Source organism: Fukomys damarensis, unplaced genomic scaffold (assembly GCF_012274545.1).
Source record: "Fukomys damarensis isolate Sample0158 unplaced genomic scaffold, DMR_v1.0_HiC HiC_scaffold_26, whole genome shotgun sequence".
Classification (NCBI taxonomy): domain Eukaryota; kingdom Metazoa; phylum Chordata; class Mammalia; order Rodentia; family Bathyergidae; genus Fukomys; species Fukomys damarensis.
Genome location: NW_022900938.1, coordinates 139093 through 163411, shown reverse-complemented (window position 1 = coordinate 163411; position 24319 = coordinate 139093). Strand labels below are relative to the sequence as shown.

Here is a 24319-nt window from a genome sequence, read left to right as displayed (position 1 = left end):
AGAATGGGGAAGCAGATTAATGAACAGCACACAGCTCACTCCATCACACTGGCCACACAGCTCCCAACTAGCAGGATTTCTTGAGCAAGTCAGGCCCTGTGCCACACACTGGCTGCACATCAAGTGAATTAGTCTTGCCCTGGGTTCTTACTCTCCAAATTACCCATCACCTGCTGTGTGTGAGAGAAAACTATTTCATAAGCACTCCCTATCCCCAGCTTTGAACAAGTAGCAAAAGATATTAATTTCTTTGTCCTCTATTTACCTGGTTAGTCATACCCATCATTCAGAGCTCAGAAGGGCTTTTCTGCCCTGACTGCACATTACCTATATTGTACCTTATAGTTCTTCATAGAAGACCTGACCACAATTACACAACTGTAGTTTAGAATACCTGTGTTATGGGTCACTGCTGAGATCTACTCTCAGAACCCAGCAAAGCAATGCTGTTTCTTAGATTTCCTTTCTGGCCCAACCTCCCAGCATTCCTAAATCCTAGATCATGGTTCTTATCTTTATCACATTAAACACTAGTCCTTAACAACTAACTTGAAATGCTTATGTTTAAGGTTTATTTACTATATATAAAGAGACAGCAATCCAGAATAATAATGGCTTAAGAGTGTAGAAATTTAAATCTTGCTCATGTGAGAGTTGGGAGGCAAGAGAGTGCAGAACTGGCAGGCAGCCCAGACTCAGAACAAGCCCAGGGAACAGGCTTGCCGCTTCAGCCCACCTCCTGGGGTGGGGTGTAATCACCCATCTGCTCCACGGTGGCAGCTGGAGCTCCAGACACTTCTACATTCCAGCCAGTAGAATGGGGGAGGAGTGAAGGACACATGGAAAGGAAACACATTCACCGCTCTTCGGTTTTGACAGAAGATGCCGTTGGTCGGTGGGACTTTAAATGTCTCACTCATTAGACTGTCGTAATGGAAGAGAAAGGGAGAAGGATGTCTGAACCCAGAACACAGCTTTTCTTTATAAACGTACTTTTGCAGTTGTAACACATGCTGAACTTGATGGGACGGTACCGTGACCAAGAAGTGAACTTAGTTTGTTTTGCTTTAAACTTTACCAAGGTGCACTAATTCAGAAAATCATGTAGTAGCAATGGTCCTTGTGCTGAGAAAATCACAACACACATCAGGCTGTATCTGTCCCTTCATTCAAAGCTGCTTCACCTCACACAGGCTTTTGCATAGTTCAAATGTGCGCTGTCTCATTCTATCTTCTGACATGGTGATGTCCCAAATCTACATACTGAAATACACAATGCCTTATGACCAACTGTTTAACTTTGTTCTTTCTTTAAAAATAAATCATGTGACCAGGCATGGTAGTGCACACCTGTAATCCCAGCACTTGGAAGGCTGAGGAAGGACTGCTATGAGTTCGAGGCCAGCCTAGAATATATAGCGAGTTCAAGGCCAGCCTGAACCACATAGCAAGACCCTGTCTTAAAAAAAAAAGAAAAATCATGCGTAGGTTGGTTTGAGCTCTCTGAGGGTCACACATAGAGCAGGGACTCCAGGCAGGTAACTTTTGTGTAAAGCTTTTGTGACTTTCCTGTGTAAACCCAGAAATACCAGAATTATAAAAAGCTTGTTGTTTAAGCCACCCAATCCAGAGTATTCTTATTGCAGTCCAAGTTAGACAAAATTCATAGCAATTCCATAAAATTGATCTTCTCTCCTTCTAGTTAAGAAATGGTAGCTAATGGGCTGGGGATTTAGCTCAGTGGTGCCGCCACCTCCCTCGCAAGCGCAAAGCACCCAAGTTTGATCCCCAGTACCCCCCACCCCCCAAAAAAGAAATGGTAGCTAAGAAATGGCTACAATTCATCATCCTCAGCGTTTATCACGCTTCACAATTTTCCTCACAACTTGCTCAGTGTCCCCTTCCACATGTATAATGTCTAGAGGGTGTGGTGAACGGAGACCCTGTTTGGGCGGTTCATGTAGCAGCCTCACCTGCAGGGGTCTGTACCATAGCAAGCAGTTAGTATTGTACATGTTGGGAAAGGGTGGGAGACGAAGGCTGATCCGCCTCTGGGAGTTGGGCTCCCAGGTGGGGAGCTTTGGGCTCTCATCCCAAGGGAGAGGAAGCTGAACTCTGCAGGTCTCCCTCCCCTCAAGCAGTCAAGTTCTTCTGCCTCAACCTCCTTGCCTTAAGGAAGCTTAGAGATAATAAAACACATTTTCATTTTCCAGGCGAGGAATCCAACCCTCATGAGGTACTCAGAAGGGTTAAGGAGCAGTAAAATCAGATCTCCTTTGTTCCTCCTGAAGTGCTGTACCTACCTGGTGACTGCCTACCTTTCAGTCTCATGACTTCTGCATCAACTTTGTCGGCTGAGACTTAGATGTTTCTGCTATCTTGATGATGAGAATTCCTGACTAAGTGTGCAAGCAAAAGCCACGAGCATGCAATTCGGAGCTGATCAAGTAGGAGGAAGGATACCAGTTCTTGTCATTGACCTAGAAACTGCATGGTCACTATAGACTTGTAAGGCCTTCACCCTAAGCATTAAGTCAGTATTTCCATTAGCTCTAAAAAGTGTCCTGAATACTATTCAAAGTTTCAACCTCCTTTCTCATTATGCTTGTTTTTCAAAACAATACTTTGAATAGCCATAGTTGGAAAAAGCAACTGAAAAGTCAAAATTGTTCTATACTAAATGGCTGGCTTCCTCTGCATCAAATGCTGATTAGGACTGGACATGTTACTCTAGCTCCACAACATAAATTCATACTTCAATAACCTGCTCTTTCACAATCATAGAATTCTCCATGTAATGCGAGTAGCTATGAAACCCAACCTTCTGAGATTACCCAGAATTCTGTTCACAATTAACAATGTATAGAAAGGCTAGACAGTAACAGTGTCTTCTGCTAACAGATTAGTGTCTTACCAGCGAGACTATAATGTTGCTCCTGTCCAGACAAAAGCCTGAGTAGAAAATCCTTGTGGGCTATTAGCTGCCGAAGTCACCTCACTGCCCTAGATAAAAATCCCTGCACATCCTCTTTGATTTAATCCACAGACCTAACTCAGCCTAGTCACTACTCAGAAGCCTGCCTGTCACAAGTTGTAAGTATTCCTTGCATTGACCCACCTAATTTATATATATTTCCAACCTTCTTCATTTAGTATTTCTCACACTTCCAGCACATAGAATTATTATAGTGCATTAATATATTTTATTGACTATTTCAGAATAACAGATGCCTTACAAGATGGCATTTATTTTATTGAAAAGAAAAACTGGAGGTACCTGGGGTAAACTGACTCAGAAACCTTATTTTCTTATATTCTGGTGAGAAAACAATGGGACTTTTCTGTCAGTAATCACAAGGCCCATCAGGAACAGCTGTTTCTGGTCCATCCACTGTGAAGCCTTTTTATTTTGGAGACAGGGTCTTGCTTTGCAGTACAGGCTGGGCTTCAACTATGTAGCCCAGGTTGGCCTTGAACTCATGGGGGATCTTCCTGCTTTACCTTCCTGCGTGCTGGGATGACAGGCACGCGCCACCACGCCTAGTGGAGCCTCTGTTGTGAATGTAGTCTGTCCTCAGCACTCTGGATGCAGTGACTGGCTTTGGGACTGCTGGCTGGCACCAACACCTGTGGGTGCTCAGTCCCTTAGCTGAAATGGCACAGCAGTCACATACATACAACCTATGTATATCCTCACGTAACTAATTTAGATCACTTGTAAAATACAATGTACACACTAGGTGATTGTACAGTCTTGTTCAAAGAATAATGCCAGCTAGGGATTTAGCTTAGCGGTTCTGCCGCCTGCCTCGCAAGCACAAGGACCCGAGTTCGATCCCCGGTACCCCCCCCCAAAAAAAGGAATAATAAGGGAAAAAAGTATACCTATTCAGTACAGATGCACCCACACCCACACCCACTTTCCATTCAGTTGATTCTATAATGTGAAATTTGCAGACAGGGAAAAAAAGCCAACTGTCTTTACTAAAAATTTATATTACTGTGTAAGGAATGGTCAGCAGGAAGAGCATTTGGAAGTAGGTATCACATAAAGAACAACAGAAATGGTGCTACTGTGACAAAAGGCCAAATGTGAACTGTTAAAGAGGTTTTTCAGCCCTTTTTAACCCAAATTAAACATATGGCTTTCTTCACCCATGCACTGTAGAGGCAAACACAAGCTGGAACTCACACATTTATGAGTGTTCTGAGTATTGCATATTTTATCAAAAGCAATTTTGAATTTTTACTTTTCACTTTGAAAATTTCTAAACCCAGCTATAAAATGATATCTCTGGCTATGGCAGCGAAACACCAGAGCCGGAGCAGGGAAGTTCCAGGCTGGAGTCTCTGCTCCTCATTGCAGATGGGGAGAAGGGGTGGATGCCACTCCCAGGCACTGGGAGTAGTTGTCATACTTGTGAGAGTTTTGAGTTGGTGAGCAAGTCTAGGTTTTTCTACTTACAGACACTGGCCTAGAAGAGATGTAGGGTTTTTTCATGAGATGAAAATTTATAATTTTAATATGCCATCTATCTGGAAAGTATAAATATAGAATGAAGAAACCAAAGTAACTGGACAGTTTTGTTTAAGACTCCAGTTGAAGGACTGGTTGCATCGTGGACTTCTTAGACCTGAGAGGGCCACTGCCATTGGGAAATCTCTTGGTGGGTTTATTTTTGTTGAACGGACAAAGTTTTTTTTTTGCTCATTTCCATATACTATTTCTGTCTCTTAAGGAACTAGATGTTCAATGAATCTGTCTTTGCCAGCCAAATATGCTATTTGCATATTTTTTCAGAAATTCAAAACAATCCTGAGAGAAATGCGAAGTGTTTAATGCAGACCTTTCACTGAGAGGTGGTCCTTTCAAACAAAGAGCAGGCAGCAAGATGGAAATGTTCCCTGACAAAGTATTAGAATTGGGAGATGATTAAAACCTAATATTTCTAACTAGAATTTTAAATCCTTTCCTTCCCTGAATTGGCTTAGGAGAGGAAAAAACAAAAAACAAGTAACTTTTAAAATATGTCCTTTATTCTAAGAAATAACAGATTTCTTTTAAGACTCTCATCTTTGAGTTATTAGGATCAGAAAGTTAACTTGTTGGGCCAGGGATTTTAGCTCAGCACCTGCCTGGCGAGCATGAAATTCTGAGTTCAATCCCTGATACCAAAAAAAAAAAAAAAGTATGTTAACTTGTTCTTTATCAGCAAAGGCACTGTAATTACACACTTGTTATTAATGACAGAGCTCTCACTGGGTGTGGTTGTGCACACCTGTAATCCTAGTACTTGGGAGCTGAGGCAGGAGGATTGCCATGAGTTTGAAGCCAGCCTAAACTAATAGTGAGACCCTGTTTCAAAATACAGAGAGCTCTAAAACCCCAGTCCTCTGAGGCCAAGTGGGCCTGGGTTTCCTTTAATATTTTAGGCTGCCCAGTGTCTTGTCTGCTACAACTTCATTAAGATGGATGTCTTTTATTACGAAAATTGCTATACATTATGGCCAACATTCTGAAACAGTATTTTAACAAACACCTGTCTTGATTATAAAGAGCAGAGACCACAATCCTTTTTCAACAGTAGTGAATATCTGCTGAGTCACTTCACATTGCTCGGGCTCCTGTGCTCACCATGGTGGGAAGACGAGCAGAGGAAGAGCACCGCTGTGATCCAAGAAGCTAGTGTTACTGATACAGTGTAAACCAACAACTTACAACAGGACATTAAAAAAGAGCAAAACACTAAACTGTAGAGGTGAACAATACTTTTGAGATGGGAAAAGCCAAAGCTCATTTCCTTTCTCTTCCCACTATAGTTTTAGTGCAAAGTATGGGAAGAACAACACTCGGCTGGGGGTCCATGCAGTTCTGTTTCCACAGGTCTCAGACTCCAGGCTGCAGTGGAGCGGCTTGTCCCAGTCTCGGCATGCAGCATTTGCATGTGGACGGACATCTGAGGGCCACAGTGGCCTGCAGCCAAGTTCTGAATTCCAGTATACTTGCTCTCTGTAGCACAGCAGGGAAAGCAAAACCAGAATTCCTCTGTTCTTTTTAATTAGGAGGCAGAAGACTACTATCTGGATGCAGGATATATTTTTGGGTCCAAATGTGACAGTCACTGCATAGAATCTCTCCCATCCTCAATACCCAGTGGAAAAGCTTAGAAAAAGTTAAAACTGCAGTTTAAAAATTCCTCTTACCCCTCCCTCAGCAAAGAAGCATGATGCAGTGACTGGGAGGGTCAGGAGGCAGAACATGGCTGCTAGAGTTTCACGTACAACCTGCTCCTTGAAAAAGGATTAACTGCATTTGGATTCCAGCAATCTGGAAACTCAAACGTATTCATCAACTTCTTTAATGTGAGAAGCTGTACTGGGAACTTTTTTTTTACAACTTCATGTAGCTGATATAGCCTTGACTGCAGGAGGGATATCCTTTTGTTTCAAAGAGAAGTATGAAACTTTTGGAATTTAACATAGATCAAGGACTGGTCCAATATGATTTATACCTTGTTTTCTATCTTCCTTTTCAAAGATTTTTTTTTTCTTCTTCTTCTGGGCTCCAGGCTCTAATTATTAGTGAGGCTCAGAAATAACCACCAAAATTATATAAAGTCCTTTCCCATTTCAACATTGTCCTTTTTCACCATTACAAAGACTGCACATGGTAGTAGATAATCCGGTTTTCAAGCTGTTATGCAGCCTAGTTAAGCTTCTCACGCTGGATCTGGTAGTAACATGCCTGAAGAAAAGTTTAAAACAATTTGTAACTTACTTAAATGAATTACATAAATAGAGCAATGCACATGAATCTAAAGAAAGAAAATCCTTCAGTAATGACTGATGTACCAACAAAATTGGTTTAGTCCAGTCCCCGTATCCAATGGCTGTTTTTGCTTCAGTGTAATTCATATCAAGTTTTGTGTATTAAACAAAAAACTTTTTTACAAGTTGTATGATACCCTTTGCCATGCAGAAATACCTCAATGCAGTAACAGTGACTGGCATTTGAAAGCACACCAGAACAATGTAATCAGGATCACCTGAGACGTTTAATAAACACAGCTCTGTGGGTCCAGAAGTCAGAACTGCTAAGAACACACTTGTTAAAAAGCATCCTCAGTGATTCTGAAAGTACCTAGGATTAGGAATTAGTCACACTACACTGAATCACACCCAGATAATACATGCTTTTCAGTCTGAAATCCCAAGAATAGGATTACCGAGTCAAACTCCAGTTGTTGCATCTGCGTTAGTAGCAGCTTATAGCAATGGACAGTACGACAGCAGTGTGTCCACTATTTACCTCATTATCAGCAATGTGGGATTTCACTATACTCCCATCAGCATAGGGAATAATTTTAAAACACATTTATTAATTTAGAAGGTATAAAATGACACTTTGATTATATTTATAGCACTATGATTTTCAGTGAATTTGAGCAGTTTTCTACATGTAAATTTACTCTGCTCCTTATTTTGTGGTCTGTTTAGAGATACTCTTCACATAATATAAAAACAATAATGTAACTAATTTTTAACCTGGTATGTTTTCCTAATTTTCTTTCTTTTTTCAATTTTTTAAACAGAAAATTTATTGGTGTACTGGGTGTGGTGGTGATAATACACTACCCAATACTATGTTTGACTATTTATTAAATAATTCATCCTTTCTCCATTTTTGATGCTTTCGTTTTCATGTGAGATTTTTATTGTAGGACTGACTCTACAGAGGTTATCCTTTCCACTTAGGCACTGTCTACTCTTATGACAGTAAGACACTATTGCATTTTAACTATTGTAATTTTAAAATATTTCACTAACTGGCAAAATGGCTTATTCTGCTTCTTTTTCACAAGTGTTCTTTCCACTTTCTATCTGAAACTATCAAGAAACTTTACAGGGACTCTATCAAAATCCAAGAAAAAAACAAATGTAAGGGATTCAGCTAAGTGGCACTGTGCCTGTCTCACAAGCGCAAGGTGCTGAGTTCAATCCCTGGTTACCTCCCCCTTCCCCCAAAGTAAGAAATGAAAATTACTTCTAACAATACCTAGAAGGCATCCAGGTCAACGAACCTTATTTGTAACCTACTGGTTTCAGTACTTACAAATTAAAGGAAAAAGACGGAATCGAAATGCATTATTTACACACTGCCTCCTGTGTTTTCATCTAAGTTCCACTAAACAGCTCTATTGCTGGATACTTTTTAGAACATTAAGAATTATTTCCATTTCTTTTCTGGAGTTATTTAACCCCAAAGCATCTGCAATTTATGTAACCCACCTCCCATACTGGAAATCGACTCAGCACCTTGCGTTTCCCAGGTAGGCATGGCGCCACTGAGTAGCATCCTGGCCCAATGTAAACATTTTTAACAATTTGAACACTGGCAAGTAAACAGTTTGCTTTGGTATTCTGAATAATAGTTGACATAGTACTATTTTTTTGGGGGGTACTGGGGATCAAACTCAGGATCTTGTGCTTGTGAGGCAGGGGGCAGCACCACTGCGCTAAATCCCCAGTCCGACACAGTACTTCCTTTTGGTACCAGAATTCAAACTCAGGACCTTGTTCTTGTGAGGCAGGTGTGGGCGCCACTGAGCTACATCCCTAGCCTGAGTACTTTTTAAGAATGTATTATCATGGTTTTAAATATTAATAGTATATACTTTAAAGGTAATGTTTACACTTAATTTTTCTATGAAGAAAAAAGTAATGACAGGTTGATAATATGGTTAATGAAAGTTTTAAGCTAAACAATTATTAAATAACACCTGTATACCCACCTTCAAGGTAGTGAACATTATACCCTGCTCCCCGTGTTGAAGATAAGGGTCCATCAGATCTTCAATGAGGTGTACCTCAGAGCCTAAATTCCTAATCCTGACCCAAAGAAAAAAGGATGGTAAGTTTTTTCTGTTCACAAGGCCATCTGCTTTTTCAATCTGTTGATGGGAAGAGAAAGTACAGCTCAAATCAAAAGATAATACCACAGTAGGATGAGATAACAGAAGTGGGTTTTTGCTTTTTCCTTAGAGTGAAAGGAACACATTCCTCTTATTAGTTCAGAAAAAGCAGAGTAGACTCATTAAAATATTGGCTTTGATAATAAAGTTGAAAAGATAAGATGGATACCTGGCCCGCAGCACCACATATAAGAACACAGGGAACAAGTCATCCATGGACCACAAGAAATCTTCCTGGAGTGAAGCCAGGACACTCTGAGAGATCTCCTCAAAAGTCTGCTGGATGACCTTAAGTTTGTCTGATGGGGTAAAGGTTGTGCTGAGTGAAAAAAAAAGTATAAAAAGATATTGTATAATTTTCTTAACAAAGCCATTTCTTATTAATTTTTTGACAACAATCCCTCTTGAGTTTCACATGCTAGTTTACATCAGATACATCAGCATACTGGGTCCATGGGAGGGGGTCTCTGCCATTCCACGGTGCTTTGAGGAAAATTACCTCCAGATAGTGATGGTGCATATGGAGGAATATATAAAGTCACACATAATTTCCTTTTACCTATGTGGAATCTTATTCTAATATATGCTATTTTTTTGAACCACAGGTTAATTTGCAAGTGGTGAAAGATGTGAGTATATAAGTAAATTACTGGATAGGTTCTACACTATTTTTGAAAATGCAAGAGCATTTTAAAGTAAAAATTAACCTAAATGTCTCAAAAGAGACCTTCTGATCTGAGTTGTATCTGACACTATTGGGAGGGTAAGTGTACAGCTACAGCTTAGGTAAAAACAAGATATCATTAATATCCCAGTAGACTAAAACATTACTTTGAGATGCTTAATTTGTCAGTGCATCAGAGATTACCTGATCTGTTGCAGACATTCTACTGCGGAGGCAAAACAAGCATCTTTTGTGGTTGGCAAAATCTACAGAAAGACAATGAAGGTCAGAGAGGAAAGATGTATTTTGCAGCAATAAAAGTAAATGATGCTGAGGGCCACGCAGTTCACTGGAGGATAACTGACAGTTAGTATGAGTCTGAGTACTGTTCTACAGAAGTAAAATGAAAATGTTTTTGCTATCTAATCCTTCACACCAAAGAAAAATATTTTTTGAGTAAACTAAAATCTACTATACCTTTTTACTTTCGCCAAGGATTGACAAGGTGGCTGGCCAAAATTTCCTACAATGAAACCCATAAATTATTAATAGTTGTTGTTATAACATAAAAAGTAGACAGCCATATGGGCTTCCTTATTTTCCTACTAAAAATAACTTCCACAGATAGGTTAAGTTTTAATAAAAATTCCAGAAGTGATTCAAGAATTTTTATCTATCTTTAAGGGATTTGTGTTTTTATATTTCAATGATCCACACATTATAGACAGTAACAAATAGCATATAAAATCTTTTGTTCACTCTGTTTTACCTCATTTCTATCATTAAATTATTCCACTGAAAAAACTGTTCAATTAAGTCTTATTCATTTCTTTGATAGTACAAATATAAACTCATTCAGCGTGTAAGGGATCAGCCTTATTACTGTACTCGAAAGAAAGCAGTAATTCATTGTTACACTGAAACAATAAGAAATAATGCCTGGAGAAGGAAGATAAGAAAGCAAAGAAGAATGCCAAAGACTGAATTATTTTTTCTAAGGAATGGGGTATAAAAACATATTTTGCTTTAAATAAGTACAAAGTAGCAGACAAGAAAAGTCATAGTTTCTCTGTATGACAATATAAGAATAAGCAGTTTCATACTCATTTTCATATTTTCAGAAATGAAGATTAGATATTATTTTTGTTTAAGACAGATATATAAGTTACATGTCATCTGTATGCATACATATATAGATAAAAGTGGATAATAGGCACAAAATTCCTGACAATGCTGATAAATTTAAAATTAAAGCGTCTTGGTTCTGCTTACAACTACTCAACTTACCTCTGCACTCCAAGAAAGCCCAAGAGAGCCACATCTGGCTGCTTATTTAGCCGGAGCACACATTCCCAGTAGATGTCCTCCTCACGGTCATGTTCCAGGGCATATAGCATGAAGAGTGGTGGGTACAGCCGTGGCAGCAGCACGGGAAGCAGTAACCCAGAGCTTGTTACCACATACCTACAAAATATTGGAGCCAGAGCCCCAGTTCATCTTATTAAAACTGCATATAGAGTCAAAGACTGAATCTCAGCTTCTAAAATTCCAAGTACAGACTGAAAAATTTAAAGGTTCTACTACGAGGAACTCACCAGAGCTCCAGAGTTTGGTCTTTCACTAACTGAATTCTATCTTGTTTTATTTATTTATTTTTTTTGGAACCGGGGATTGAACTCGGGTCCTTACGCTTGCAAGGCAGGACACCAAACCGCTGAGCTAAATCCCTGGCCCTGAATTCTATCTTGTAATTTGAATTTACTTCAAATTTGAGGCCGCTTTTTCTGAGGTTACCCTTGGTCTGAACAATTTACTTTGCTTAGCAACGTTCATGCCCTGATTATTAGTGGCTGTTCTTCCTAAGGTACAAAGCTTGAGATCTCCGAAGAACTTGGAGATTATCTAATCCAACCATACCATGGTAGAAACCAGGAAACAGATCTAGAGAAAGCCACTTATTCCGGGTAATCTTTGACAACATTGTCTGGCCTGTACTTCCATTCTGCACCTTCTTGCCCAACTCTATTTACCCTGGCTCTGGTGATTCAGATCTGGAATCTGATTTCCCAGTGCAAAACGACTTCCTTTCGGTCGGCAGAGGCGCAGAGAGAGGAATCGTGCTGCCCTCTTCAGGAAGCTCAGGAAATAAGAACCTAAGAAACAATACATAAAAATCCATACATTATACTTCTAGATAGGCTCAAAACACTAAAAATACATTTTTGTTAATTAATCCATTTAAGGGCCTATAAAATTAAACTTTATCATCAAGTAAGTATTTTAGTTCCCTGTGGTTCTTAACTGATGCCTACAGAATAGAATTATCATTGTAGCCACTGCCAGGCACAATGGCAGACTCATCTATAGTCACATAACCTGGGAGGATCAGGCAGCAGGACCACGAGTTTAAGGGCAGCCTGGGCTACAAAGCAAGTCACTGACTTAAAAACAATTAAAAAAAAAACCAAAAACAAAAAAAAATACAAAAAACCCCAACAAACCACACATAAACGTGCACAAAAAAATGTAGCTACTAAATAATATTTCTAAAAACTGTTAGGTACTAAGGAATGAAGACTTCTGATCTATTCAAGATAAGTATTTCTCACTGGCAAATATTACCTGAGGTCAAAGTGTACTAATTTAGGCCAGAGACAGTTATTCTAATATAAATACCAGTAGAAACTATTTAAATGTTCAGTATTAAAAGATGGTTAAAAAAAAAGATGGTCAAGTAAATTATAGAAAACTCAATTAATGTACATTTTAAGTGTTTTGTTAAAAAGCTGAGTTATTGCCAGAGGTTTAGCTCAGTGGCGCCACACCTGCCTTGCAGGTGCAAGGTCCTGAGTTCAATCCCTGGTACCACAAAAAATAAAACGTTTCTGGGAAAAATTCTAAACTTTTTTTTTTTGGTACCAGGGATTGAACTCGGGTCCTTGTGCTTGCAGGGCAGGCCACCATACTGCTGAGCTAAATCCCCGGCCCTCAAAACTTTTATATAAACTAATGCAGTACATATCTGTTGGCATAAACCCAGTAAAAGATTTTGTACATCTCAAACTCCAATTCACTTACTGTCAAGAATTTGCTTTTATAAGACCTTTAATGGCTCATTTATTGCCTCATTTATTGCCTCTTTCAAAGTCTTTGCTCAAATGTTACTGGATTAGCTTCCCAACCTTCTACATAACAACAGCATCTTCTCTCTAGCCCCACCCGCCATCCTATCCTTTTCTCTGAAGTGCTAATCATTGACAAACTATATTTTACTTGCTTACTCCTTCTCCCCAATAGAATGTAATTTCCAAGACAGCAGTGTTGTTTTACTTGTTTGCTTGTCTTGCTTGTTCACTGATAAATCTGCCAGATCAGGGTGTTAGACATGGAAGTGTTCCATAGGTGTTTGTTGAACAAATAAATGTAAATGATGCTGTTGCCAAAGGACTCAGGGACAGAACTTGATACTGGTTGATAGGGACACTGGGACATAATTTTACCTAGAAATTAAATCAAAATAAGAATATAACTGGGCCAGGCATGGTGTTTACCTGTAACCCCAGCATTCTCAGGATGAGACAAGAGAACTGCAAAGACCTGGACACTTTGGTGACTGAAAGACTATCTCAAAACAAAACAAAAATAAAAGTAGACAAAGATATTTCCTACCAAATTAGAATTTTGAGTAAGGATGCAGGCCAGGGATTTAGCTCAGTGGCACCTCACCTGCCTTGCAAGTGTAAGGTCCTGAGTTTGATCCCCAGTACAAAAAAAAAAGAACAATGGTTTTGTTTTTGTTTATGGCATAAATGCAAACTAAAAACATATTGTCATTATTTAATCTGTTTAAGGACCTGCAGCATAAAATCATTTTGAGTGTTTTTATAATAAAAGGGGTAACACTTAAGATTATTCACAAAATTGTAGCTGGGTGTGGTGTGCACACCTGTAATACCAGCACTAGGGAGGCTGAGGCAAGAGGACCAATGTTTAACAAAACAAAACAAACCAAAACACAAAGTTGTAGTGTTTAGATTTAGGGTGAAAGTACTCAAGCATAATATACACTACTGCTTCAGAGCTTTCAGACTTCATTGAAAAGACCTTTTACCTCACCAGTTGGAAAATTCGCTTAAGATAGGATTTAATCTCCTTGATCGCCTCCTGTAATAGCCGGCGGTTGGCTCCCACACCCACATAGGTCATTCTGTACACAGCAACCAGAGTCTCCACAAGCCTGCCCAGAGGGTGGAGGGGAGTGTCACAGGCCTGAGAAGGAAGAGAGACAAGTAAGCCAGGTAACTTGTGTGAAGAGCAGAGACTATAAGTCCATACTTAACTTTTCAAAGTACCTAGCTTGCACAAATGCAGTGTAAAGATGGAATTCCTAAACCAGCCATTGTAGGGCATGCCTGCCTAGAATCCAGCCCTCGGAAGGCGAGGCAGGAGTTAGAGGCCAGCATGAAATACATAGTGAGATCCTGTCTCAAAAAGCCAAAAGGCTAGAATTCCTAACTTTTAAAAAAATTGATAGATAATTATTACACATTTTAATGGGTTTTTTTGTGTGATATTTTGGTACCTTTATACAATGTGTATAGACTTAGGACAATTAGGTTATTCCATCATCTCAAATATTTATCCTTTCTTTTTGATAAGAGCATTTAACAATGTGATACAATATTGTTAACCATAATCACTCTCTGGGTAACACCACCATCATTTATTCTCTCACAATGGAAAACTATCTGGTCACAAAAAATGATAAAATTCTGTCATTGGGAGCACACAAATAGACCTAGAGATCATAATATTAAGAGAATTAAGTCAGGCACAGAAAGACAAACACTATAAGATCCCAATCATATGTGGAACCTAAAAGAGCTGAGCCCACAGAACTAGAGAGCAAAGAGTGGTTGTTGGAGTTCCTCATATTCTTAATCAGAGAACCCATCTAACACCTCGAGAAAATAGCTTTGGAAGTAATGATATGGAATACCATTAAATAAAAGTAATGTATTATAAACTTCATGAACATTTGAAATGTTACCTTAGAGAAAAGTAAATATTGACTTGATTATACTATGAAATAGTCATGCTTCTCTCTTCTTGATTTCTTAGTACTGTATCATACTCAATACCAATGCATGCCCTACTTTAGACTGTAGCTCATCTTGCAGAGTAAGAAGGAAAGCAGACAGCATTCCAAGGGAGAGACCAGCATGCTTACCTTAGACAACCTCTAGTTTTTGCTAATGTTATTAACAAAAAGCCACTTTATACTCTGATCTTAATTCTTAAGAACTCCTTGAACAGGCTGGGCATGGTGGTGCATGCCTGTAATCCACTTGGGACACTGAGGGAGGAGGATTGCTGTAAGGTTGAAGCCAGCCTGTGCTACATAGTGAGTTCCTGCCATCCTGAATTGCACTGCTCAAAAACAGAAACAAACAAGCAAACAAAACCCTAAAAAAACCAAAAAAACAAAACAAAACTCCTTGAATACCTTCTTAATCTTAAATTCCATTCTAATAATGTGACAATCTTCATATAGAAATTTGATCTTAGAGAACTAGCAAAGAAACACTTGGAAAATAAAATGAGGATTCGGCTAATATTTGAGTGATATAATGTTGTAGCTGCATCATTAATTCACAAAACCAATGTCACTTTGATTCCAGTTTACCTTTATTAAATACTTCTTGATGTCATCATATTTCTCCACAGAGAATGCACCGACATGCTGTGGAATGAATTCCAAACTCTCTAGTGTCTGAGTCTGTGAACGACTTAATATTTCTGGACTATAAAAAGGGAGAGGAAAGTCTATTACATATTTCACATCAAGGAAACAAGATGTTGTAAATGTACAAATGGAACATGGTCACAAAATATGGATGAAGTGAAGCAAAGAGTATAGCTTTGGGCCTAAAAGAGCTCAGAAGTGGTACCTATTATTAAGTACCACGTTTACATGATAGTCACTCAAAACAGCACTTAACAGTTTCACAGTAGCTACAATAGATTAATGAAGATTTTGCTCCAATCTTTTGTGATGTTCAGACATCCATGGCATTAGTCTGAAGAAAAACTGGTAATAAACCTGTTAAGAGAGCATCATGGCGTAAAAAGGAGGAAGGAGCTAAGGAAAATAAATCAAAGGGCAAATGAAGAAATGCAAATGAGCTCAGGAAGCAAGGAGATGATGTGGACCCTCCAGTGAGGTGGGCACATAAGGGGCAAAGAGAAGCTCTGACAGAGGCCAAGACAAGTCACAGATGAGCAATCACATTTTAGAAACCGAAACAAGTATACAGTCATTATTAGATCAATCATGACTTAGATCTTAGTGGTAGCATCATGATTTTATGTAAAAGTACATTCACTCTCAATTATTAAGAATACCCAGCAACAGTTAACCAAGGTTAAAGTCTCAAGGTCTACACCAGCAGGCAACAATTATGAAGCTCAAGAATGAAAGAACATAATCAATTCCTACTTATCTCTAGAAATAAAACTACCCATTCCCCACATATAATGTTTTGTTTTGGTACCAGGGATCGAACTCAGGACCTTGCACTTGCTAGGCAGGAAGGGGCAAAACTGAGCTAAATTGATTTATGTAGTCAATTTTAAGAAACTAGACCATTTACTCATTTAGAACATACATTTGTATTCTGAATAAATGGACACTTGTTGAAACTTCAATTCTCAAGTATTAGAAAGCAACTAATATTTGTAAATGAAAACTGCCATAAAACTAATTTTTTTTTTCTGGTTTTCTTGAGACAGGATCTCACTATGTAGTTGAGACTGACCTGGAACTCACTATGTAGCCCAGGCTGGTCTTGAATTCACAGCGATCCTCCTGCCTCAGTCTCCCAAGGGCTGGGATTACAGGCGTGCGCCACCATGCCCAGCTTCATAAAACTAATTTTTTTTTTCTGGTTTTCTTGAGACAGGATCTCACTATGTAGTTGAGACTGACCTGGAACTCACTATGTAGCCCAGGCTGGTCTTGAATTCACAGCGATCCTCCTGCCTCAGTCTCCCAAGGGCTGGGATTACAGGCGTGCGCCACCATGCCCAGCTTCATAAAACTAATTTTAAAATCAAGTGCACATAGTTGCACACACAGATCAAAATGAGCCCTTTGTTTTTATTTCCTGGTACTGGAGATCAAACTCAGGACCTTCTTGTGCTTGTGAGGCAGGCGTGGCACCACTGAGCTAAATCCTGGCCACAGGTCTTTGCTATTTTAATAAAGGATTAGCTTTAAAAATGACCTAGGCCAGGGCTGGGGGTTTGGCTCAGTGCTTCCACTGCCTGCCTCAGAAGCACAAGGGCCTGAGTTCAATCCCCAAATGACCTAGGCCAGGTGTGGTGGTGCATGCCAGCTGAGGGTAAGGCAGGAGGATCGCTGTGACAACACAGGGAGACCCTGTCTTCAAAAAAAAAAGACCTAGCCTAGGGCTCGATGAGAATATGCAGGCAGCCTCTGAACTGTTCCTTGTGCGCAGCCTTTTCTGGCTGCTTTCAAGGTCTGTCCTGAGTCTGAACAGGACACCTTTGTATCTGTGTCTCTGCCTCAGTCCAGGATGGGATGTGCTCAGCTCCAAATCTATAGATTTGTATCTTTCATCAAATATGGTAAGTTTTCAACCATTATTTCTTCAACAAGTTTCTCCTCTTCTGAGAATTCAAAGGTCACTTTCAACCCACAGGTCCTCAAGGCTCTGTTCGAGCTTCTTTCCCATTTTCCATCCTGTTCAGCGTGGATGATCCCTACAAATCTATTTCCAAGTTCACTGATTCTTCCACTCCCACGTCTATTCTGTTACTGATTTTACATGGTGAGTCATTCTGGTTGTTGTTTTTCATCTCAAACTCTGGTTGGTTCTTCTTTATGTCTTCCATTTCTTTAGTGATACTTTCCCCCACTGGTACTAGGGAATGAACACAAGGCCTCACGCAGGCTAGGAAAGTGCTCTACTACCAATCTATATCACCAGCCTTTTTGGGGGGTGGGGGTGTTTGAGACAGGATCTTGCCATGTAGTACAGACTGGCCTTGAACTCAGCCCATGCTGGTTTTCCCAGCCTTTTAAAAAGTTTTACGTTTGTTACCAAATACTTTCTCTGGTGTGAAAAACTATAATAGTACTCAAGATCCTAATGGGATAATTAACAATGTGAAATAGGAAGAAAAGGGCTAAAGGTGTAGGGAAAGTGGAAAGGGTAGGGGAAGGGGAATAAGGGAAAAGGAAAAATTGTGAGAAAATGAAAAAAAATGGAATTAAAGTGTTTGTAAATGGTGAGGGGAGGAGGGGGTTAAGGAAGGGTAGGGACAAGGGGAAAAAATGAGAACCAAGACCTGTCATGTAAAGGTACAAGATCCCAGTAATGAATGTACCAATAAACTCAATTAAGAAAAAAGTTTTATGTTTGACAGTGTCTTGGCCTCCAATTTGTGATCCTCTTGTCTCAGCCTACAGATCACAGATGTGTCACCACACCCGGCACTGATACTTTCATTTTAGTATTTGTTTTAAAGACAGCCATGGTTGCTCATTTGATCATTTTTATAAGAGCTGCTTTGAAGTTCTTGTCAGGTAACTCCAACATCTATGTTATCACATCATCGTCTGCTGACTGTCTCCCCAAGCTGAGATTTTCATGGCTACTCTGGGTCATATTTATATTCTGTGGAGAGTGCTCACAAGTATGAAAGTACACTTGATCTTAGCCAAAAGGCAGAGAAGTGATCACATGTATGAAAGTAAAGAGCAGGCCTAAAGTGTTATCTTCAGAAGGACTTCTAAGGTTAGTCCTCAGTGGGAGCCTAGGAACTAAGCTTGCCCCATGTTCCCTATGTTGATGTGAAACATTCCCTAACTGATAACGGATTCTGCTCTCTGTGGACTGTATCAACCATGTGATTTATAGTGAACACAGCTTCTGGGACTACTGAGCAACTCTGGTGGTTGCCCGGCATAGCATGCCAATGTGGGGGGACCTCAGTAAAAAACATAGGTCCTGAATCTCCAATGTGATCCCCTGAAGAGAAAGGTTGTACACACGTGGCTATTTTCTGTTAGGAAGAGTGTGTGTTCTGTGTGACGCCTTGTAGAAAGGACAGAGTGTGGCACACTTACATAGGTGTCTTCTTCTCTTTATAAGGCTGCACACCCCTAATGTGTTGTGATCTCACCCGTGTGTCTGTATCTTGAGTCTTCTTAGTTCTCCCAGCAAATCACTGAATGTGGAGACGATCTTGGAAACCCTTAAAACAGCTGGAATTTTTGCTTCAGTCTTCTGAGGGCTGTGATTACAGTATTAGTTCAAAGCCTTTGCATTCCCATGTGGGTCTGTACTGGGAGTGAGCAGAGAAGTTACCCTGGGCCTCAGTGCAGGTCCACCGACCAGTGAGGCTCTTACTCAGATGAAAGCCACATATGTGCCAGTGTGCAGTGAGCCCAAGAGTTTATAAACAACTTCATGAGGTTGTTTCCACAGCTCTTTTCTATCACCCCTTGGGTATTTTCAGGTTCTCAGAACTTCACTTTCAGATTGTCTAGCCAGAAACTACCTACTTTTGTGAGTGTTCCATATTCAGAGCCAACAGCTGGGAAGTTAAGACTAAAGCTGCCAATCAACAGGCTTAGCCTTGCCTATTGGACTTGAGGCTCCATGAAGCACACAGCAGCTCCACTCCTGCAGAGTTGTGGCTCCTGCAAGTCCCTTCCATGGCTGCTCCCCTGCTCCCATCACTGTATCTGCTCAGAAGAACCTGGAGGTAAGGGCATATGAGAAAGGAGAGAGGGGAGGAAGGAAGCATGGTACTGTCTCCACCAAGAGCTGTCTCACTCCCTGAGTTGGAACCAGAGGGTTTTTTTTTCAGATCTGTCTGCACCACTGTGCTTACTTGCAGATCCCAGATTCCAATGAATGCAGACTGAAGAACAAGAGAGAAAAATGCCAGTAACTGAGCACTGAATTCAGGTGTGCTTGCTACTCCATCCACCTATTACTCTCCAGAGTTCTCAAACAGCTGTCCATACCATCCAGGTTTAGCAGGTCCAAAGAAGATATAGGAGGTGTGCTTTAATCCATCTTACCCAGAAAGAGAAGTACACTATCAACTTTTAAATTAAATTATATTTTTTAATAAAGCGTAGTGAGTCTTGACTACTCAGTGGTCTTAAGCTTCATTTTCCTAACATGGTCAGCCCCGTGCCAGCAGGCATCACCCACCTGTCTCTGTGCTGGCGCCGACTGGTGGTCAGGGCCACAGCGATGTTGTCCCAGGCTTTCCAGATGTCGCCCTGGCCTGGACTCTCACAGCCCAGCTGGCGCCAACATTCATCAAACACTGCTTTCCATTTCTCATCAGCTGCCACTGCCAGGTTTCCCAGCTTCCTGCTAATAAAGCCACACTAACCTTTGTGAATCAGTTTGGTGCAAAAACGTTCCAAACAACTCAAACTTTCTGATTTACAACTGAGAATACTTCTGTGGCACAAACTGCCTACGTTGATTTATTGTTGATTTTTTTGTACTGGGAATCGAATTCAGGACTTTGTACTTTCAAGGCAGGTGCAGGTGTGGTACCACTGAGCCAAATCCCCTGCCTAAGTTGATTTAAATAGTTCTGTTTTAAAAACACTGAATGAAAATTTGGAAGGGATGAGTTTTTGCTATCGCTTATTAGATACTGGAGTATATGGATTGTTAAGCACAAAGCACATCAGAATTGATTCTCTGCCTCCTCCATTTCCACAGAACTGATTTTGTAAAATGATTCCTGCTAAAAGGTGGGAAATGCTCCTTTAGCCAACCTGGACATCTGTATTAGTAACAGTGGGAGTCCTCTCACACCTGTAACTTTTATTTTAAACATCTCTCACTAAGACTTATAAGCCAAGACTGTTGATTTAGTTACGAAGACCAGTGTCAGTTGATAATTCAGGGATTACACCTTGTTTACAAAAAAGAAAACTTTAAGAACTTGATTTTGCAAACAGGTGTGGTAGTACATGGGTAGTATAATCCCAGCACTCAGGCAGCTGAGGTAGGAGGAATGCTGTGAGTTCAAGGCCAGCCTGAACTACATTTCGAGACTCTGTTTCAGGAAAACAAACAAATAAAAAAAATCTTGATTTTGCTAGTAAAATATTAAGCAGTTTTCATGAAAGCAGAGACAATGCAAAATATTCAATAATTAATCCAGAATTACACCAGTTACTTACAGGATTTTGGGTCTGTCTTTATCATTGTCATACAGACTGGGCTTGAAATAGGTTCCAGTGATTTTTATCCCAGATCCCCATTCTCCACTAAAATACCCTTCAATGTAATCTCCATTTTGCATTGTCAGTGTACCCTAGGTAAAATGAAATAAAAAATATAGAGTTAGAGTAAATATTTTCAGTTAAAACAATGAAAGGAAAACAGCACTAAATGGTTAATATTTCCCTTTTAATTTGCTTTTTACCAGACTCCAATTATTGGATAACAGACCAAAAAAAAAAAAAGTATGTATTTGTGCATTTTCAATGTATAAAAATAATCCATGGGTAAAAGAAAATCAACAGGAAAAATGGAAAACTTTTAGGTGTATGAAACAAATATACAACATATTAAAATTTATGGGATGATGCTAAAGCATTGCTTAGGAGGAATTTTATAGCAGTTAACACTTATCTCTAAAAGTAAGATCTCAAATCAATAACATGAAATTCCACAGTATAAAACTAGAGCAGTGGGAACAACCTAAACTCAAAACAAGATGAAGATTTGGTCCCTGGTACTGAGAGAGAGAGAGAGAGATACAGGGCTGGGGATTTAGCTCAGTGGTGCTGCCATCTGCTTCGCAAGCACAAGGTCCTGAGTTTGATCCCTGGAAAACAAACAAACAAAAGCCCCACAAAGAATGAAATGGGATATTGGGGAGACTGCCTCATTGATTATGCCCAAAGCAGGATGTAAGCAGTACACGCTGTAAAGAGTTAACCCTACAAGTGGCTTGTTTATAGAAGTGAGTCTGGCCAAAGCCTCTGTGCTGAGGTCAGAGTGACTCTTACCCAGATTCTGTTCCCAAAGTTAAAACCTTCTTTACTTTAAAGATAAGATTAATTATCAACCACAATCTATATTTTGTCTGTTCTGTTCCTAATCCAAGAATGCTTAGCCTTTTCTTTTATAAGCCTGGGCTCCATCAGCAATGTGTACATGGCAACTCCATGTAGTCCCTTTACATAGACCCTTTACCTCAATCTAATGATGGTGTCACTAGTAAATATCAACAGCTCTGGGTGTTCAGGGCTTTTGCTTGTTCAAACCTCTGACTGCTCAAGCATGGTCATCCTGGTTCCTTGTATTTGTCTCTCTAACCAGGTCTCTATGTCTTTCTTCTTACCCAGCATTGTAGCACCGAGCAGGAGATTGGAACCTGCTTCAGGGGTCACTGGTAGGATATTATTATCCTTAGAAAAATTTGATAGGTTAGAAGGTGCTGTGGTTTCAATGTGTGTCCCCTCCAAACTCTGTATGTGGATTAAGAGGTAGGCCTTTGTGGGAAATGATTAAATCACAAGGGTTCCACACTGTGAGTGGGTCAATGGCTTATAAATTGGCTGAAGGGCACCAGCTTACAACCTTTGTCCTTTTGCCTTACACCCTTTGTATGTCCCTCTCATTATATAAGGACACAGCAAGAAGGCTCTCAGATACCAAATACAAGTGCCTTGGGTGTGAATTTCCTAATCTTCAGAATGGTGAAGAAATACATTTTTCCATCTGTGATATTTTGTTAGAGCAGCAAAGATCAACTAAAACAGAAGAGAATACTAAGAAAACAGCTTTATGACTGCTACTTTTTAGATAACTTAAATGAAAAAGAATTATTTCTAAAAGGCCACAAATGACCAAAACTGACTCAAGAAGAAAAACAAAACCTGAATAAGTCTATAAAAGTAAAAAAAAAATTAAGTAAGATATGAAAGTTTTTTTAAAGCAATGTTCAGGGAGAGGTCCCTCAGGGTCAGCTAGAGAGGAGAACATTAAAAATTAAGTAAGATATGAAAGTTTTTTTAAAGCAATGTTCAGGGAGAGGTCCCTCAGGGTCAGCTAGAGAGAGGAACATGAAGAAAGCACAGAAACTCAGAAATAGGGGAGGAAAAAAAAAATGCCAGATAAGGAGAGTCAACCTAAAGGAAAAACCTGCTAGATTTGGTCCAGAATCAGGGGATTAGAAAGGGTAGTAGAACATATCACACACCCAAATCCAGGAAATTTGTCATCTTGGAAGTGGATCCAACATCCTGAGGGAATGATCCAGGGACACAGCAGTGTTTCTAGCCCTAACCCCAACCCCAACCCTTTTGGCATTAAAACAGATTTCTTAACACAAACCTTAAAGGCCAGAAGAGCTTGGAGTGAAGATTAAGTCCTAAAAGAAAATGCTTTTCAGATTAATATATCCTGCAAAAGTATCTTTCAAGAGCAATAAGGACTTTCCATGACAAAGAGCACCTTAAGAAATGTATGACCACTAAACCAGCACAAATGATAACTCTGAATGTGAACCATGTTAACCCTCTAGTCAAAGAAACAGATTGGACTACAAAACAAAACCCAACTGTATGTTGAATAGAAGAGACACAGCTCATCAAAAAAGAAACACATAGACTGGAAATAAAATGATGGAAAACAATACTCCATGCAAGCAACAGGGAGCTCAAAAGCAAGGAAAAGTAGCTATCCTATTTTCATACCAATGGACTTCAAGCCAAAGCTGATCAGAGGAGACAAAACGTCACTATATACTGGTAAAGTGAACATTCAACAGGAAGAGATGATTATAAATATATAACTGTAAATATATATACACCAACTGCCAGCAAACTCAACTTTATAAAACAAATATTACTGCATATCAAAGACCAAATAAACATCAACACAATCACAGTTGCAGATATTAATATTCCACTATCGCAATAGGACAACTAGACCAAAAAAAAGAAAATCATGAAAGAAATATCAGGGATGAATCACAGATTCAGACAAATGGACTTAAGGGCTAGGGATTTAGCTCAGTGGTCTTGCCACCTGCCTCGCAAGTGCGAGGACCTGAAACAAACAAATGGACTTAATAGATATCTACAGAGTACACTACCCAACACTAGAATATACATTTTTGTCAGCAGTACACACAACTTTCATCAAAACAGATAAATCTAAGGACATAAAGCATGTTTAAATAAATACAAAAGAATTAAAATAATTTCATGCATATTATCAGATCACAGCAAAGTGAAACTAGAAATCAATGGCAAAAGAAATCACAGAAATTATGCAAACACATGAGATTAAATAATACACACTTGCAGAATCAACTGGTCACAGAAGAAATCAGGAAGAAATTAAAAGTTCCTAGAATCAAATGATTATCACCACTACAACATACTACAGAATCTACAGACACACCAGGCATGGTAGTACATGCCTATAATCCCTAGCACTTGTGGAGGCTGATGCAGAAAGTTTGCCCCAAGTTTGAGGCCAGCTTAGACTACATAGTGAATTCAAGGCCTGCCTGAACTACTTTTGAGATGCTGTCTCAAAAAATAAAACCAAACACACAAAAGAACCTACAGACAAAATGGAAGAGGTCCTAGGATGGA

At 39.6% G+C, this 24319-nt stretch overlaps 1 protein-coding gene across 1 annotated transcript in view; it reads right to left on the bottom strand.

Annotated features, from left to right (window-relative positions):
* Positions 1-5548: 5548 nt before the first annotated feature.
* The window catches only part of Als2 (alsin Rho guanine nucleotide exchange factor ALS2), an 86822-nt gene continuing 68051 nt past the window's right edge, over positions 5549-24319 (bottom strand). The window contains exons 26-36 of the mRNA XM_010617516.2: positions 20885-21018; positions 19890-20057; positions 15323-15440; positions 13748-13905; positions 11667-11789; positions 10924-11100; positions 10114-10159; positions 9841-9902; positions 9142-9291; positions 8793-8889; positions 5549-6745 (exon numbers count right to left, since the gene is read on the bottom strand). Of these exons, the coding sequence (XP_010615818.1) occupies positions 6707-6745; positions 8793-8889; positions 9142-9291; positions 9841-9902; positions 10114-10159; positions 10924-11100; positions 11667-11789; positions 13748-13905; positions 15323-15440; positions 19890-20057; positions 20885-21018 (1272 nt within the window). The 3' untranslated portion in view covers positions 5549-6706. The remainder of the gene's footprint in view (positions 6746-8792; positions 8890-9141; positions 9292-9840; positions 9903-10113; positions 10160-10923; positions 11101-11666; positions 11790-13747; positions 13906-15322; positions 15441-19889; positions 20058-20884; positions 21019-24319) is intronic.